The 17084-nt window shown below is 46.1% G+C and overlaps 1 protein-coding gene across 1 annotated transcript in view; it reads right to left on the bottom strand.

The window, feature by feature from the left end:
- Nucleotides 1-640: 640 nt before the first annotated feature.
- Nucleotides 641-17084, bottom strand: part of ICA1L (islet cell autoantigen 1 like) — a 59050-nt gene continuing 42606 nt past the window's right edge. The window contains exons 10-11 of the mRNA XM_054970143.1: nt 15974-16092; nt 641-734 (exon numbers count right to left, since the gene is read on the bottom strand). Of these exons, the coding sequence (XP_054826118.1) occupies nt 15980-16092 (113 nt within the window). The 3' untranslated portion in view covers nt 641-734; nt 15974-15979. The remainder of the gene's footprint in view (nt 735-15973; nt 16093-17084) is intronic.

Raw genomic sequence — 17084 nt, 5'->3', positions numbered from 1 at the left:
ATCCCATCATGATAATGTCATATGGTTATCATTTACTTTCTTAAAACGTATGTTTTCAGGAAGCTTTTATACTTACATCGTCTATCTGGTAGAAAGATACAACCACGGAAGGCTGTGCATCTGGAGGGGTGGCTATTTTTCTCTGAAATGACATTTCACTTAGAAATGCAGCCAGGATAGCTTCCCCGGATCCATTTTCACCTGCAACTCTCTTTACATTCCTCCAAAAAAACAGCTTTAGGTCCTTGTCAGAACATCTGATGGAACCGTAGCCTCCGTTAGGTTTGCTCCCGGGTGACTTTAGTGCCTCAAAGTTGGAGATAAAAGACAGGGCAGACTACAGAAGCTAGCAGCCAAGCCAGGCTATTCCTCAGGCAGTGATTTGCACCCCCAAATTTGACAAGAGCTCCGCTTGCCCAATAAACGAAGTTTATAAGCTTTAGAAATGCAACTATATAAATTCTGCATTTATTAAGGATGCAAAGTCAAGAACTCCACGAAAAAGACCCACACATGAACAGTAAAGAGATGAAGATAAGTATCAGGGCAGAGCAGCAACAGTGAAATAATTTCTAAAGCTATTTTATATAAATAAAGTGTAAGGTTAATCAGATCGTTTAGTCCAAAAGGAAACAGAATAGTGTATCCATGGATCCACAATCCACGTGGTTAAGAATTCAAGAAGGAACCATGGTCTTCCAGGAGAGTAGCAAATTCTTCCACTGCTCAACTATCTGCAAGGAGATACGGAGAAGACTCTTCAGAAAATATTTCAGTACTACTGGAACTGTACAAACGTCACATCTTTTACTTGCTGGCAGCGACAGAGAGAGAATCCCCTTTGTTGAATCCCCTTCCTGACTCATCTTCACACGTCTTTCTATAATTCATAGTTGTTGTTTTTTAAAAGTTGCTGGGGCGGGCGGGTGGGGGAGGAAATAGCTAGGGCTCTTCATATGCCAATTTTAATAATAAAGAAAACTTAGATTAAAATCTTAATAAAAGAGATTGAAAGGAGATCATTTTCTTGTAAGAATAGAAACGGACAAATTTTGTTCATTTTAATATTAGCAACTTCTCTTAGCCAATGTATTCTTTTTAGTGCTCTGTGCCTACTGATCAAGGATAACCTGCCCCCCCCTGTCCATTCAGGGTTTGACAAGTGGGGCTCTGCAAGGACTCGCAAGCAGGGCACCTCTTTCCCCCCTGTGCCCCCTCCCCTCTATTTCCCTCCCTTTTCCTACTTCTCTCTCTCCTTCCCACCCACCAGGCAACCTGACTTTATCTCCCCCACTTCAGCTCTCTCTCTCTGTCCCTTCCCCTGGCAGACTCTCCCGAGCTGTGTGGTGGCTGCCACGGCTGGATCTGGCCGAGTTGTACGGGTCGTGGGCTTCTAGGCTTGCTGCTGAGCCTGTCCCAGTTGAATCCACCTCCATCAAAGGACAAGACAGGGGGAGTGCCAGGCGCTTGTCACCACCTGTCATACCCAGCCACACCCTGCTTTCATGATTGTACTCATGCTGTCTGTTATGGTTAACTGCTGAGGCTATTCTGTACTTGAACTGCAGATGTTACTTTGTCTTTCGAACCCACGATGTGAAGCTATGTGAAGGGAGGTGTTCATCTCCACTGTTAACTGTGTGTTCTCCGTGCCCTCTCTCCACGGCTGGGAAGAGGCACCTGAATGGCCTTGGAAAACTCCCACATCATCCCTGCTATTTTCCCCGCTTAGCTGCCGGTTAGACTTGGGGCAGGGGGGAGGAGTTTAGCAATTGCCCATACTTTGAAAGCTTATATATGTTTGATGTTTGCATGTAACTGTCATGCCTGGCAAAGACAGAGTAAGATCCTGATACCGGCAGCTTTTCAATAAAGTCCTACAGTGGAGACCTTTTGAGAATTGCTTGGCAGATCCTTATAGTTTGCCAGGAATCCCCTTTTTCTCCTCAGACCTGAGTAACCATATAACCCTGACACTCGTGCCATGGCAGCCGAAGACAAGGGTACCAGTGCCACCGCGGCAACCGAGGAAACCCTTGAAGACCCTGATGATCCAGATCCTGACACTGGCGGCTTTTCAATAAAGTCCTTTTACTGCTACAGCGGAGTCCCTTTGAGAGTTGCTTGGCAGATCCTTACATGAAGGGACCTTTTCCATTTAGGTTTCTGGATGCAGAAAAACTGCTAAGAATTTAGTTTCAATGCAGAAATAGATTTAAGTCTGTCAACTTTGCCAATAACATCCCCAATTGTTGCCTATTATGATATTATTATAAGAAATAAAACTGATTATATAACTTATGAATATATGTTGGATAAACAAGGAAAAATAAAAACATAACAAAAATTCAAGGTTAAGGAAAAAACATTTCATGCCTGATGTATTATCAAATCGTGTTTGAGCTTAAAGAAAACACCTATTAGGAAAAGTATATAAAATCTAATTGCAATATGCCACAGAATCAGAACAAGTTTAAAAAGGTATGATAAAATACATTCGAAACTTAGAGGAAAATATATGTATTAGCCAGTGGGAAAATTTATGGATTAAAGAAATCAAATTTACAGAATGTCAAATATTAAGGGAGAACTGGTATAACATGTTCTTCAGGTGGTATATTACTACTAAGGACATTGCAAAAGCTAATAAGCATTATAGTGGAAAGTGCTGGAAATGTCAAAATATGGATGTAATAGTTTATCCCATGTGGTGGACATGCAAGAAAACGAGGAAATAGATAGAAATACATGAAGAAATGCAAAAGGTACTAAAGTTTCACTTTGTGTTGAACTCTAAAAATATGTAATAATATTACCAAGTAATATTATAAAAATACATAGTGGACTATTTAAATACGTATATGGTGACAGCAACAAAAGTAGTATAAGCAGCAAAATGGAAGGCGGAATGCTGTCCAGATTTGACCGAATGGATGAATAAGCTATACAAATATGTGTCAATGGCAAAATTAGCATTTTGCATACATAATAGGCCAATCCTAGAATTTCAGAAAAAATGGAAAGTTTTCTTTAATATAGCTGAATTTTTTTTAAAAACTAAGAACTATCAGTAAAATAGATTTGTTATCAAATTTGTAATTTAAATTTTGAATATAAGTGTATCTTAATATTAGTAAGTGTCATTGTATCTCATAGAAAGTGTCTTAAGAAATTTAATGAAGAGGATAGTAGGGAGAAGTGCTTTGTTTTTTCATATTTTGTTATATATAACTGTTTCTGATTTACATAACTATGTTATAAATCTTTTTTCTTTCTGTATCCCCTCTTACTATTATTTATTTTTTTCAAAATACAAATAAATGATATGGCCAAAAAAAAGCTGGGTTTTGCCTCCTAGTCCACCTCTGAAGGCTAAGTATTATTGTTGTGGTTGCTTAGCAACCTCCCAAATGGTCACTGAGATCTCAGAGCACAGTCTCTGAGGGTATTTTTTTCTTACAGCTAGATGTGTTTGTAAGAAACTGAGGTGGTTAAAAAAAATGTTCAGAATTAGATATATAAGGAATAACTAGCACTTTGTATTGTGCCCATTGTGCCCAGAAACAAATTATAAGTAGTTGCAGTTCTTTTAAGATTGGTGAGATGCCTATAACTAATAGATCAGGTTAGTTTTTCTAGTTCTATATGTTTTGTCAATGCAGTTAGACAGCCTAACTTTGTTAAAAGCCTGTTAAAAGTGGTTGCTGATCTACTGAATCAAATGAATGAATCTATATAGTAAAGACATTTATTTGTACTACTGCACTTATGTGACTTTCATTTTGTGAAATTACAGATGAAATCCTGAGCTTATCATTCTGTTCAGCGATAAATTAATTGTGCTGTATATTTCACCAACAGTAATGACTAAAACAGAGTTGCACTTAATGTAACTGCTGTTCATTGATGTCTTCTGTGCAAGCCCAAATGGATCTGCGCATGCGCAGGCCTGCCGATCGGTAGGTTTTTTAGCTAAAGTCCGCTGGGGGCGCTCATCTCCCAGTGTGCATGAGCAGGCTTTCCCACTGAAACAGCACTGGAAGGCGGTGCCCCCCACCCTCCAGTTCTCCTAAGACACCAGTTCCAAACAGGAAAGTAATGAAGAACACAGCGGGGTAGGAGGGAGGGTATGTGTGCCTGCACAGAAGGTATCAATGAACAGCAGTTATGGTAAGTGCAACTCTATTTTCATTGTCTCTCTTCTGTGCAGTCCCACATGTGAGACTCAGAAGCTTCTTACCTGGAGGTGGGTGTGATCTTCACTGAAACAGAGAATGGAGCACTGCCTGCCCCACTGCTGATTCTCTTCTCTCCATTACATCTAAAGCATAATGCCTCACAAAGGTGTCTGATAACGGCCATGTCGCTGCGCTGCAGATGTCATGCAAAGGAACACCTTTCAGGAGTGAAGACGAAGACGCCTGGGCCCTCGCAGAATGGGCCTTCACCTCCAGGGGGCAAGGTAAGATGGCCATGTTGTAATAATGTCGGATAGTGGAAGTAACCCAACGTGACAGCGACTGGGCAATAGCTCTGTTTTCCCTTCTTTGGACCAGCATAACAAATAAATAGATATACTGTCGAAGGCTTTCATGGTATGCGGTATACTCCTGCAGAGGTGAGGAGGTCTCTACTGTCTTTTGCTGATCGTAGCATCTCTTGTATTTTTCTGGTGGGTCGGAAAACTGTTTGTAGGTTGTGTTTTTTCATAAGCTTTCCCATCTGATCAGTGATTCCTTTGATCTATGGCAAAAATACTTTTCCTATGGGAGACTGTTTTTCCTTAGTTGTTTGATTTATCCTTGGTTTAATCGCTCTTCTGATTTTATTTCTGGAGTAGCCATACACCTCTGCAGGAGTATACTGCATACCCTGCAGCTGTGGACAAGTTTACATCAAGACCACACAGCGTAGCATCCAGACAAGAATAAAAGAACATGAAAGACACTGCAGACTTGGCCAACCTGTGGGGCTGTCATCTTTATTGACCTTGCCGTGCTAAGAATAAACTGCACTTAAGAATTGCTTTGCCGTTTCTGTTAAGGGACTTTGGTGGCTTTGACTGTGCCCCCTGATGAAATCGTGGCTAGATGAAACAAGCTAAATGAATTAATCTTGCTGGCTGCTTGTTGGGGCAATCCTGGTCCCTGGGAAACATCTGCCTAAGATCCACTCTATACCAGAACTGCTTAAGAGGACCACTGTCCACCTTATTGTTTCCACATTGCTTACTGCTGCACTGCGGACGGCTTCTGGACTACACGGACGTCTGAATTTTGGAAAAGACTTGAGAACCCTCGGATTGATGGACTGACTTTATTTTCAGCGCTGTGTGTTTCTTTTTTGGGAGGCTTGGTCTTGTGAAATTGACTAAGACTGGTCTCTGTACTTATTCCACTCAGATGGTTGTTTGTACTTATATGTAAAGCTACTTTTCACTGTCTCATTGTTCAGAATTACACTATTTTTCAATTTTGGTATCTATTGTAGTTTCACTGAATTGTTGGTCCCTGGGCTACTGTTGCGTGTTGGTTTGAGTTCTGCCCTTAGGGCTGCCTCGGGTTGTGTGTTTTGCTCAACCTGAAAAATCAGCAGTGGCTGAACATAGCCTAACTCAAACAGGACACAGTATCTTATTCCAGGACACTAAAATACTGGACAACACTTCCAACTACTTTGTCAGATTGCACAGGGAAGCCATTGAAATTCATTAGCATAAGCACAACGTCAACAGGAAATAAGAGACTTTAAGAATGAATAGAGCATGGTTTTCAGTCCTGAAAAACACCAGGCTAACAAAATACTCTACACCCTACAATAGCCCTGCAGAGAAGATTAGAATATCAAGCACCAATCCATATGCAAAAGAACCTCCTCAGGATACAGTGAAGTCTCCCTTCATTAGCATTCCACACCCTGGGAAACTCTTACAGGATGACTCAGCCCAAACCCACCTTCCTGAGTAGATATAAATTACCTGCCAACATCTTCTCCACACTTTGACACTGAGAGATCTCTGTCTTTCAGTGCTACACCTCGGAAGCTGCCAGTCACAGCTGCTGGCAAAACGTCAGGAACTACAATGCCAAGACCACAGAGATACAGCCCAGAAAATCCACAACAACCAAATAAATAGATGTTTGTCCTTTCTAAACTCTGCAGTATGATGCAAATAAAAGAGTACTGCCCTCCATACATCTAAAGAAAGTAGGGCATTCTCAGACTCCAAAGCTGGTTTAGGGGAAAAAACTGGGAGAACAATGTTCTGAACTAAATGCAATCGGCTTGAGACCTTGGGTCTAAACTTGAAGTCTGAAGACCACCTTACTACTATCAATCTTACAGAAAGGGGGATCTGAGCATAAAGCTGCTAATTTGCCCACTCATCTACTAGAAGTAATAGCAACTAAGAATGTGACCTTATGAGACAAGAAACAAAGGTCACAGGTCACAAGAGGCTCAAACAGAGGTCACATAAATTCAGCCAAAACCAACTGAAGTGACCATTGGAGCACTAATTCTCTAACTGGTGGGAACAAATTTTGAAGGCCCTTGAGAAATGACCGAGAAATACTGTGGGAGAAAACTGTTTCCCCGTCAATCCTAGGATGAAATGCCGAGATAGCGGCAAGGTAGATCTTAACGGAGGAATTGGAGAGGCCCTCATCCTTGAGTGATAATAGAAATTCTAAGTTATCTGAAATTTGACAATTAAAGGGGTCTAAGTCCTTCTGAGAGACCTAGCATGTGAACCTGTCCCATTTGAACGCATAAAATTTTCTTGTATTCAACCTCCTAGTGTTAAGTACAACCTCCATTACCCTCATAGAGAGGGTCCCTGTCCCACTATGTGCCAAGCTGTTAGGTTCAGTCTGGGTAGGTCGTGAAACCATACCCCATTGTGTGCTTTGGGTTCTAACCCAAAGCAATGACATCGACCCTGAGACAAATGCATCATGTGTTGGAACCATGGTTGTGTGAGCCAAAACGGTGTTATTAAAATAATGTGTGGCTGGTCCTTATGAATCTTGCTGACTACCCTTGCAATCGGCGGAAAAGGGGGAAATGCATAGAAAAGGTGTCCCTCCCAGGAGATCTGGAAGGCATCTCCCAAGGAACCTATTCCCCCCTAGAACAGAACCTCAACACATTCTGGTTTCCTAGTCTGGCAAAGAGGTCTATGTCCGGATAACCCCAGTTCTCGAACCGAGGTCTTAGATAAGTGTCTGTCAAAGACCATTCATTGTTCTCTGATTTCAGTCTGCTCAGTCTGTCCACAGTTAAATTTACTGTGCCTGGGACATGCACAGCCTGCAGGGGGACCCCTCTTGATAAGGCGAAATCCCATGTGGTCATGGATTCTTCACAATGGACTCTGGACACAGTGCCCCCCTGCTTGTTCAAATAGTACATGGCTGTACAATTGTCTGTCAGGATCTGCACTTTCCTTTGGTGGATGGTATCTGCAAAAGCTATAAGAGCATAATGAATTGCTCGTAACTCCAAGATGTTAATATGTAGCTTACTCTCATGTGACAGCCACCTCCCATGTGTACTTAGTGACCCACAATGTGCCCCTCATCCAGATGTGGAGGCATCAGTAGATATAGTTACTTGCATCTGTGACGTTCCAAAGTCTACACCCTTCAGGAGATTCCCGTCATCTGTCCACCTCGAGAGAAAACTAATCACTCTCCTGGGGATAGAGTACTTCCTACTTATAGAATGAAGTTCAAATTTATGTACAGTTAAAAACCACAACTGGAGTTTCTGCCTATGCAGTCTGGCCAATGGGGTGACAAAGGTAGTCGCTGCCAGGAGACCCAGTAGAGTTTGAATATTTAAGGCGGACTGGAACCTGCACAGGCAAAAATGTTCTACCATCTCCCAAATCCTGCTTGCTCTCTCCAAAGGGAGAAAACATCTATTGATGTCAGACTATGGAATCCCAGTTATCTCGAGTTCGTCTCCCACCCCTTCTGCAAGAAGCACAAGGTCTCTTGGTTCCAAAAGGTTTATTGAAAGACTATGCTCAGGATACAGGTGTCCATAATCCAAGGACTGGAGAGGCCCCTGGCTGAACGAAGCTTTGTTGAGAATGGCATGTAAAACGAAAGTTACAATACTTCAAACACCCATTCCCAGCCTCCCCCCTAGTCCTGTCTGCAAAGGCCTGAGAAGATGAGGACATCAAGGTCATTGGCTGGGCTGGATAGATAAGACTCTTCGCTCCCATGAGTATGAACGGCCTGGACGACATCTGGGACTAGAGGGAGGAAAACTGGAAAACTACTGATTATAACAAGAGTTAACATGGCATTGCTCTGGCTAGAGAACTGACATCCTGACATTCTGCCCCCCTTAAGACCCTCACCCGTGGCCCCCGGTTTTTCAGGGTACTTTCTATGAAATTTAGCAAGCAGTCTCGGGGCATTCACATTGGAGGCTTCTACCCACTCTCTGAACCCCTCCTCAAAGTCCTTCCACCTGACTAGGTAAAAGATCTTGTTGTGCCTCCGTTTTGAGTCCAAAATCTCTTCTATTTCACAATGTATTTGGCCATCCACGAGGGTAGAGTAGGGCACCGCTTTTTCAGGATGCCAGACATCTGGGGGTGGGGGGGTGCCTTCTTGAGGAGACTGACATGAAAGGTGGAGTGGACCTGACGAAGGTTTTTGGGCAATTCCTATTCCACAGTCACGTCATTGATTACTCTCTTTATTGGAAAGGGTCCCAGATACTTCAGCCCTAATTTTTTTACTGTGTTGTTCTGTTTTGAAGTTCTTGGTGGAAACATATACTTTGTCTCCTGGGTGCAATTCCCATTGCTCCACACGATGGCGATCAGCATACTTTTTATAGTCCACATTGGCTTTGTGTAAAGTTTTTTGGATTACAGTCCATTGCTCAGTGAGAGAGGTCCACCATTCTCCCAGATCTCTGGATTTCTTGGACTCTGGGCTGGTTTCAAAGGGGAAGGCTAAACCCTCGTATCCATGCACAATTTTGAAAGGAGATTCTCCGGTCGAGCTGTGGACTGAGTTGTTATAAGCGTATTCAGCAAAATGAAGAAATTGTGTCCAATTGTCCTGTTGGAAATTAATATAACATCTGAGAAATTGTTCTAATATTTGATTAGTTCTTTCCGATTGTCCGTCGCTCTCGGGGTGATAGACAGAGCTTATTCCTTGTTCAATTCCTACTACTTGTAGGAGCTCCCGCCAGAAGTTGGCAACAAATTGTACTCCCTGATCCGATATCACCTTGGAAGGAAAAGAATGCATTCTTACAATGTGTTTCATAAACAGACTGGCGAGTTTCTTTGCTGTAGGCACGGTTGTGCAGAGGATGAAATGGGCTTGTTTGGAGAACAGGTCTACCACCACTAGAACACATGTGCAACCTTTAGAGGGGGGTAGATCGATGATAAAGTCCATTGAGATGACATCCCAGGGTCGGGAGGGGGTTTCCAGTGGTTGCAATAGTCCCGGGGGTTTCCCCCTTCTTGGTTTTGCCATTAAGCAGGTAGGGCAGGAAGCCACATATTGGGAGACATCTTTTCTTATGTTGGGCCACCAGAATTGCCTTTGCACTAAATGCAGGGTCTTTAAATATCTGAAATGGCCTGCAGTCTTGGCATCATGACATTGTTGTAAAACTTCCTTTCTTAGGTTAGCCGGGATGTAGAGTTTGTCGCCTTTAAGCCATTCTCCGGCTGCCGTTTGTGTAAGTTTTTCTGTGGGCGCTTCCTCCCCCTCGTTTTCCACCTCGCTTTTCACTTTTGCTCTCCACCCCTCGCGGCTTTCCTGCTTTTTCATTTGCTCTTTGGTTGCCTGGCTGCGAGTAGTTATTACTCCTCCCAATTGGCTAGGTGAGAAGACAGTGTCAATAGTCTCCTCCCTCCTGCTCTGATGTTGGGGCATGCGTGAAAAAGCGTCTGCAAGGAAATTAGATTTGCCGGGCAGGAAATTTAAGGTGAAATCAAATTTTGAAAAGAATTCTGCCCAACGAAGTTGTTTCGCGTTAAGGTGCCTGGGAGTGAGAAGTGCTTCTAGGTTTTTATGATCCGTCCAGACCTGGAAGGGGTGTTGAGCTCCCTCTAGCCAGTGGCGCCAAGTAGTGAGAGCTACTTTAACTGTAAACACTTCCTTTTCCCACACACTCCAATTCCTTTCTGCCCGGGACTAGTTCAATGGCACAGTCAGTGTTGCGGTGGGGAGGTAATTCATCTGCCTCCTCCTCACTAAACGCTTGGGCCATATCTCGGTATTCCAGCGGAATCAGATTCAGCTCTTCTGTAGTAAGGAGGGCGACTTCCAGATTAGCTGGGGCTCTCTCGCCCCATTCGGGTTTCCAGTGATGCTCTTGGCAGTATTCTCGGTCAAAGACTATCATCCCATCTGCCCAGTTGATGTAGGGGTTGTGATCCCAAAGCCATCTACTGCCCAAGATGAGCGGGTATTTGGCCACCTGGCTGACTACATAGGGGCGGCTTTCCCAGTGTTTGCCCATTCCGGTAGGCACTAATTCTGTTTCGAGTATAGCTGGGTTCATGTTGGAGCTGTCCATTTGCTCGAATATTATAGGAGGCTCTAGGGCATGGGTTTCCAACCCTAACCCATTAACCAGCACCAGGGCGATAATATCTTGTGAGGACCCAGAGTCTATTAGGGCTTGCACCCGCACATGAGTCCCCCTTTTGGGATTAACAGGGATGAATAAAATGGCCCCTCTTTCTCTCACCTCCTTCGGGGTGGTTTTCTCTTTGATCTGCCGCGGGGGCCTCCTCACGACAGATCCTCCTCGTTTCCCGGATGCACGATGGAGACTTCTTGGGTCTGGACCTCAAATTCTGCTAGAACCTCCTCGGCCTCCAATCCAGTTTCGGGACACCCTCTTTTAGCTTGTCTTCTACCCCTTCCGGCCCGCGGCACTGGAATTGGCCTGGTGGGTGGAACCTGGGGGGGTCTGCGCTCGAAGAGGGCATTGTGCGGCGAAATGTCCATTACTACCGCATTGTAAACACAGCCCTTGTCTCCACCACATCTCCCTGGCCCCCCTCGTTACAGTGGCACCCCGTCCTCTTCCCGGGGTTTGAGGGGGACGGCGAGAACCTGTGGCCTGTTGTTGCTCAACCAGGTGGACTACTTGGGTGCAGTTTTCCACTTCACACGCCAGTTGAATCCAGCCTAGGAGTGCTGGAGGATCATCCTGCATTAGCGCATGGTCCAACAGTTTAGGGTTCATTCCATTACAGAACAGTTCCACTTTCACTCCCTCTTCGTATTGCGGGCACTTAGCAGCTAGTTGTTGGAATTTGGCCACGTACTCTCTCACCGATTGCGACCCTTGCCAAATGGTTCGGAGTTCGGTGCGGGCCCGCTTGCTTCCAGCGGGTCTTCGTACTGTGCTCTCAGCGCTGCAATGAAGGGTTGTAAATTTCCCAATTCCGGGGCCCCCATATCGTAGAGAGTCACATACCATTCTGCTGCTATCCCCTCTAGGCGGGCCGCTAAGTGGGCTACTCGGCTTTCCTCCATAGGGAACAGGTGTCCCCACTGATTGAAGAACTCCAAGGCCTGCACTACAAAAAATCTCAGCTTCCGCGGCTCCCGTTGAACGTAGCTTCCAGCTTTATCCATCCCAGGGGTAGCTCTGTCCCCCCCGTGGCTAGTGCTTCAAGGGGTTGGGCAGGTTGACGAGGTGGCAGTTGTGGTGCCGGGCCCCGAGCCCGTGGCGGAGCAGGCTGGTGCAGTTGGAAAGGCGCTCCCGCTCTCGGCGTGGGTCTCTGCGGCACTCCCTGGGGCCCAGGTTGCAGTCGAGGCTGGGGCTGAGGTTGAGGCCTGAGTGGGGCCTGAGGCCGGGGCCCCGGGAGTCCTCGGAGGGCCGGTACCAGTGGCCCCACTCTTCCAGGTGGGAGCTGAGCCCTTGGCAGCTGCTGGCGAGGTGCAGGAAACCGAGGGGCTGGTTGCGCTGGAGCAGCTGGCACGGTGAGGCCAGGGCCCGCGGGTGCAGCTGGTGCTATGGCTCCCACCGGAACTATTGGCCCACCCAGCGCTGGGACAGCCAGGCCTGCGGGCAGAACCATGGGGCCTCCTGGCTTGGCAGGCACTGCTGGTGCGGGACCTCCAGGAGCGGCGAGGCTAGGCGGAGGTGGGAGCGGAATGGGCGCTCGTAGGGTGGGTGGTGGGATGGGTACCGGCGGGGCCGGCAGGCCAAGGAGCAGGCAGGGGCCCGCTGGTGCTAGTTCTACAGGTTGCATCACTGCCCCGGTGAGTGCCGGGCCAGCCGTGCTAGCAGGGCCTTGAGGACCTGTCACCCCTGCAGTGTCTCCCTGTGCTGTGCTCATGTCTCCGTAGGCCCCTGGACCATCAGACCTATGAGATAGGTGGCCTGCACCAGGTGTTCATGCATCGCTTCCATTTGTGCCTCCAATGCCCGGTAGCGAGCTTCCTCCTGACCCCTCAGGTCCTCTTCAGCATCCCATCCTGCTTGCTGGAGCAAACTTTCCTCCCAAGCTCTTTGTCCACACTCGGCATCGTTTTCCAGGATGAGCTGTAGATCACTGATGATACGTTGGATGGGTTTGAGCTGGGAACTATAAGTGACAACCAGTGGTGTTCTGCTGTTAGTTCCTTTAGGTTTGTCCTGGAGCAGGCTGTTTCTGGGTACTAGTCTGGCCCTGTCGATTTGTTTCCTCACTTCATTTGGTGGGTACTGTAGTCCCCAAAATGCTTGTTGTAAATCTCTTAAGTGGGAGTCCCGATCAAGAGCATTGGAGCAGATACGATTTTAATGTGGACTATTTGGTTAGTTGAAGCATATATTCCCTGGTTGTCCTTCACGTGTAGTAATCTATCTGGTTTACTGTGCTTGGGAGTGAAGGTGCCTCTTATGTATTTTATGTGTGTGCCCATGGCTGTGCCGTTAACCTGTAGATATAGGCTGTCATCAAATTTGAAGTAATTGTGAGTAAGCATGAAGTGGCAAAGTTCAGTGGCGAGGTGTGCTGTGGTTTTGTCCAGGATAATATTCCTGAAGGCTTGCAGTCCATCTGCATGTGGGATGTTGGTGTAAAGAGCCTCAACATCCATGGTTGATGTGAAAATAGGCATCCTTCAAATCCAATACTGCAAACCAAGCATCAGATGATAGGAGTTGCATAACCATGTTCAGGGTTACCATCTAAAACTTCTTTGTACGTATGTTTTTGTTGAGTTGCTTAAGATCCAGGATGGGTCTGGTACCCCCATCCTTTTTATCTACCAGGAACATATTCAAATAGAAACCCCAATGAGACTCCCCCTTGGGGACCAGCTGAACCACCCTTTTACTAAATAACTCATCTATTTCTACCTGCAATCCTTCCGAAGAAGGATGCGACATAAAATCAGGGATAGCCTGAGTCAGGTAACATTCAAACTCAATTTTATAACCAAATTAAACAATTTGTAGGACTATCTGTCAGATGTGATCTGTTCCCAAGCTGAAAGAAAATTGGCCAGTTTGGCTTCAAAGACAACTGGCTGTTCCGGTCCTAGTCAGAACTGTTTTTGTCCAGAGGTCTCCTTATTGGAGGGGGGCTGCTGGCTTTGCTTGTTACGATTATTGGGTCATCTCCTCTGATAATGCCCCTGTTGGGACGGTTGTTGTCTGTAAGCCAAGGGAGGATACAGCTAGTACCAATAAGGTCTCCCACAGTAAGACTGATGTTGTTGTTGCCAATAGGGGTATCGCTGACCCGATGGTTGCTTAGGCAAGACTCCGTACGAATGGGCCGTTAGGTGGTCCATCCTCTTTTGGGAGAGGTAATCATTAGTCTTGGTTGACAATAGAGTTGTCCTCTCGAAAGGGAGGTCCTCAATCTTGGCCCTCGTCTCTAAAGGCAAAGCAGTGGTGCGAAGCTGTGTGTGTTGCCGGAGGACCGCTGATGAAGCCAACGGTCTAGCAGAGGTGTCGGCTGTGTTGCACCCCGCGTTGATTTGTTGCTTTGATAATTTCAAAGCCTCCTTTTGAATTACCTTCACCAGGAACTTTTGGTCCTCTGGGAGCTTATCGAGGAAGGATGTCAGGCGATTCCACAAGAAGATTTGATAAGCTCCCATGATGGCAGTGTAGTTCACAATTTTTACATGGAAGGCTGTGAAAGAGTAAAGCTTCTTCCCCAGAGCATCGAGTTTCCGACTCTCTTTGTCAGCAGGGGTATGATGGGAGCCCTGCTGTTGACGAGCTTGCATTTCCTCTGTCACTAGCGAAGACGGAGGAGAGCGTTGGAAAAGCAAGGAACAAATGTCTTACCTGGTCTTGTAAAAGCCTTCTGTCTTTTTAGATGTTGGTTGAGTTGAGGCAGGTTTCTCACAAATGCTGTTGATGTCAACAAAACCCTCAATGAAGGGAAATGCCACACTGGTAGGGTTCCTGGAGTAGAGGTGTTGTAAGATTTTGTCAGCCGCCTCTATGTCTAGTGAGCGAGCCATCCTCAGAAGCTGCTTGGAATACAAGCGACAGTCCTCATTAGGAGAGACTTGGCCAGATGCAATAAGTGCTTCATCCAGCGAAGGGTCAGACACAGGACTGAGACTCTGTTCCTGGCTTCTGTCTGAGAGCTGGTAGGACATCACAGGTTCTGGGATGCCATAAGGAGATCTGGATCCCCTACACTCCTCAAAGGACTCAAATTCTGGTGCTATTGAGTGCATGCGATAAGGATCTCCGAAATCTAGTCCGTACTTGGATGGCCTCGAGCATGGCCAGTCAGATCTCGAGTAGTGTTGACCATACTCTGGAGCAGACTGCCAAGGGTCATCAGACAGGAATCCTTCCTCTAACTTGCCCTCCTCTGCTGAAGAATGATGTGACGGGGACCTTGAATGAATGGAAGGCGTTCAAGGACTGTCTTCCAAGACTGGTTGAATGTGCTTGGTCTTACACTTAGTCTTTTTATATGGAGGCTGTAAGAGCTCCAAAGTTGATGCTATATCAAGCCTTCTCGGATCCAAGCCAACCTCTTTGGATCTGAGACCTTCGAATTCGACCTCTTCGGATCTGAACCCTTCAGATCCGATCTACTCAGATCCGAGCCTTTCTGATCCAATCTTGGTTCTGTGGATTTCAAAGTCAGTGACTCCTTTGGTTCCAGATGGGTGGATTCTGACTGCCTCTTATTTTTCTTAGGAACAGCGGACACCATCGGGTTGGTTCTCATAGGCAACTTTGAAGGTGTGTGGGTCTGGGCAGTCTCAAGATACACCTTGAGCCTCTGGTGCCTGGAGCCAAGATCGACTCTGAGATGGATCCAAGGAGGAAGCCATTGAGTGACGGGACGGGTGCTGGATCCGAGTTGACTCTGTGTGCGTCGTAGAGACCCATTCAGAGGAGGGATCCGCTCCCTTCCCCGAAGAAGATAGGGAAAGATTTTTCGGGGTATTGGAGGCCTTCATGGCGTGCACCCATAACAGTGCCTTAAGTCTTTTGGTCCTCTCAGTCCTGGCCTTGGGGGTGAAACTCCTGCAATGTTCACAGCCCTGTACATTGTGGCCTTTCCTCAAACATTCCAGACAGACAGAATGTCCATCTGTCTTTGTCATTTTTGTTGCGCAGGTCACACATTTCTTAAATAGAGCTGTATCAGCCATAACAACAATTTCACTCTTACGATCTTCCAGATCCTTCTTTAACACAAGCGGAATGAAAAAGAACCTTCCCAGTCGGTGGCAAAGAAGGAACTGGAGGGTTGGGGGTGCCACCTCTCAGTTCCATTCCGGCGAGAAAGCCTGCTCATGCGCACTGGGAGGTGAGAGCTCCCTAGCGGACTTTAGCTAAAAAAAACCCTACCGATCAGAAGGCCTGTGCATGCGCAGTCCCATGTGGGACTGCACAGAAGACGGACAATGAACTGAAAATACCTATGGAATCAAATGACCTCTTTGCAGTCCTAATGATAGTTTTGATAGAAAACCTTGTGCACACTTACTCTTAATCATGCAGTGAGGAGTTCATCATCTGAGCGTCCAATCGCATCAGGATCTGAAAGAGGATCTAGGTCTACAAAAGCACCAAACCACGTTCTCATGTCTTGACTACTAGTCTCCACTGCAGAAAAACAGGTAAAATTAAATAATTTCACTGATTGATGTCACAAGACTTTTATTTTAGCAACAAACAATGGAGTTTCTTCTTAATTCTTTAATGGAATGAGATTCCTGAAAATCAGTTAATGGATATTGGACCAAGTTATTTCTTTAGTATTGCAAATCAATCAGAGCTGCTTTCACAAAATATAATCAGCTTGATTTCAAACAAACCCTTTTAGAAGGAGAAAAGGCTGCAACGCACCACAGGCTCAATGTCACAAGTTTTAGGCACAAAGACATATTGCAGAGTCAGAGATACACATTCTGATTGTAAGTTTACTGCTGAGACCCATTCCATATGTTAAATAAGGAGAACAAATGAACAGCTTTATTACTGGAACATTCCAGTTGGTTAGCTGTGTTAGTCTTGAGGTTGCCAGGCCCTTTATCATCCTGGTAGGATGGGTGGAGACCCAGCACTCACCTTTCCTTGACTCCTTGCACATGCAAGCTCCCCGAGGCAGTGCGATGACATAAGTTCTGGAGAGAGACATCACCGCACCAGCCCGGGAGCGTGCATTCTTTGCAGTGGGCTGATTTAGGCCCCTAACAGGCCCAATGCAGCCCGTTTTGGGCCCAAATTGGCCCTCTGCAAAGAGTGAGAGCACTCCTGGGGAGGCGCGGCAATGTCATTCCCAGTAATGATGGTGTTGCGCTGCTCCAGGAGAGTGCCTGGGAGTCCTGTTCCCCCACCTTTCCTCCCCACTGGCTAGGTGAGTGGGGGTGGAGGGTGAGAGCGGGGAACCCCCTGCCCCCACCAGGGGACATGGGATCTCGAGTTAGTTTGTAGCAGCAAAATAAAACTGTCCAGAGGCCCCTTATGCTAGAATACATTTTGCTAACCTTTAAAGTGCCAGTGAATTCTTGATTTATTTTACCGTAATACATACACCCTAGACTGAGATACTTAGGTTGCAATCCTAAGAATACTTACTGAAAATAATCCCATTG

The sequence above is a fragment of the Eublepharis macularius genome, chromosome 2 (assembly GCF_028583425.1).
Source record: "Eublepharis macularius isolate TG4126 chromosome 2, MPM_Emac_v1.0, whole genome shotgun sequence".
In the NCBI taxonomy this organism is placed as follows: domain Eukaryota; kingdom Metazoa; phylum Chordata; class Lepidosauria; order Squamata; family Eublepharidae; genus Eublepharis; species Eublepharis macularius.
Note: the sequence above shows the minus strand (reverse complement) of the source record. Positions and strands in the feature narration are given on the sequence as shown.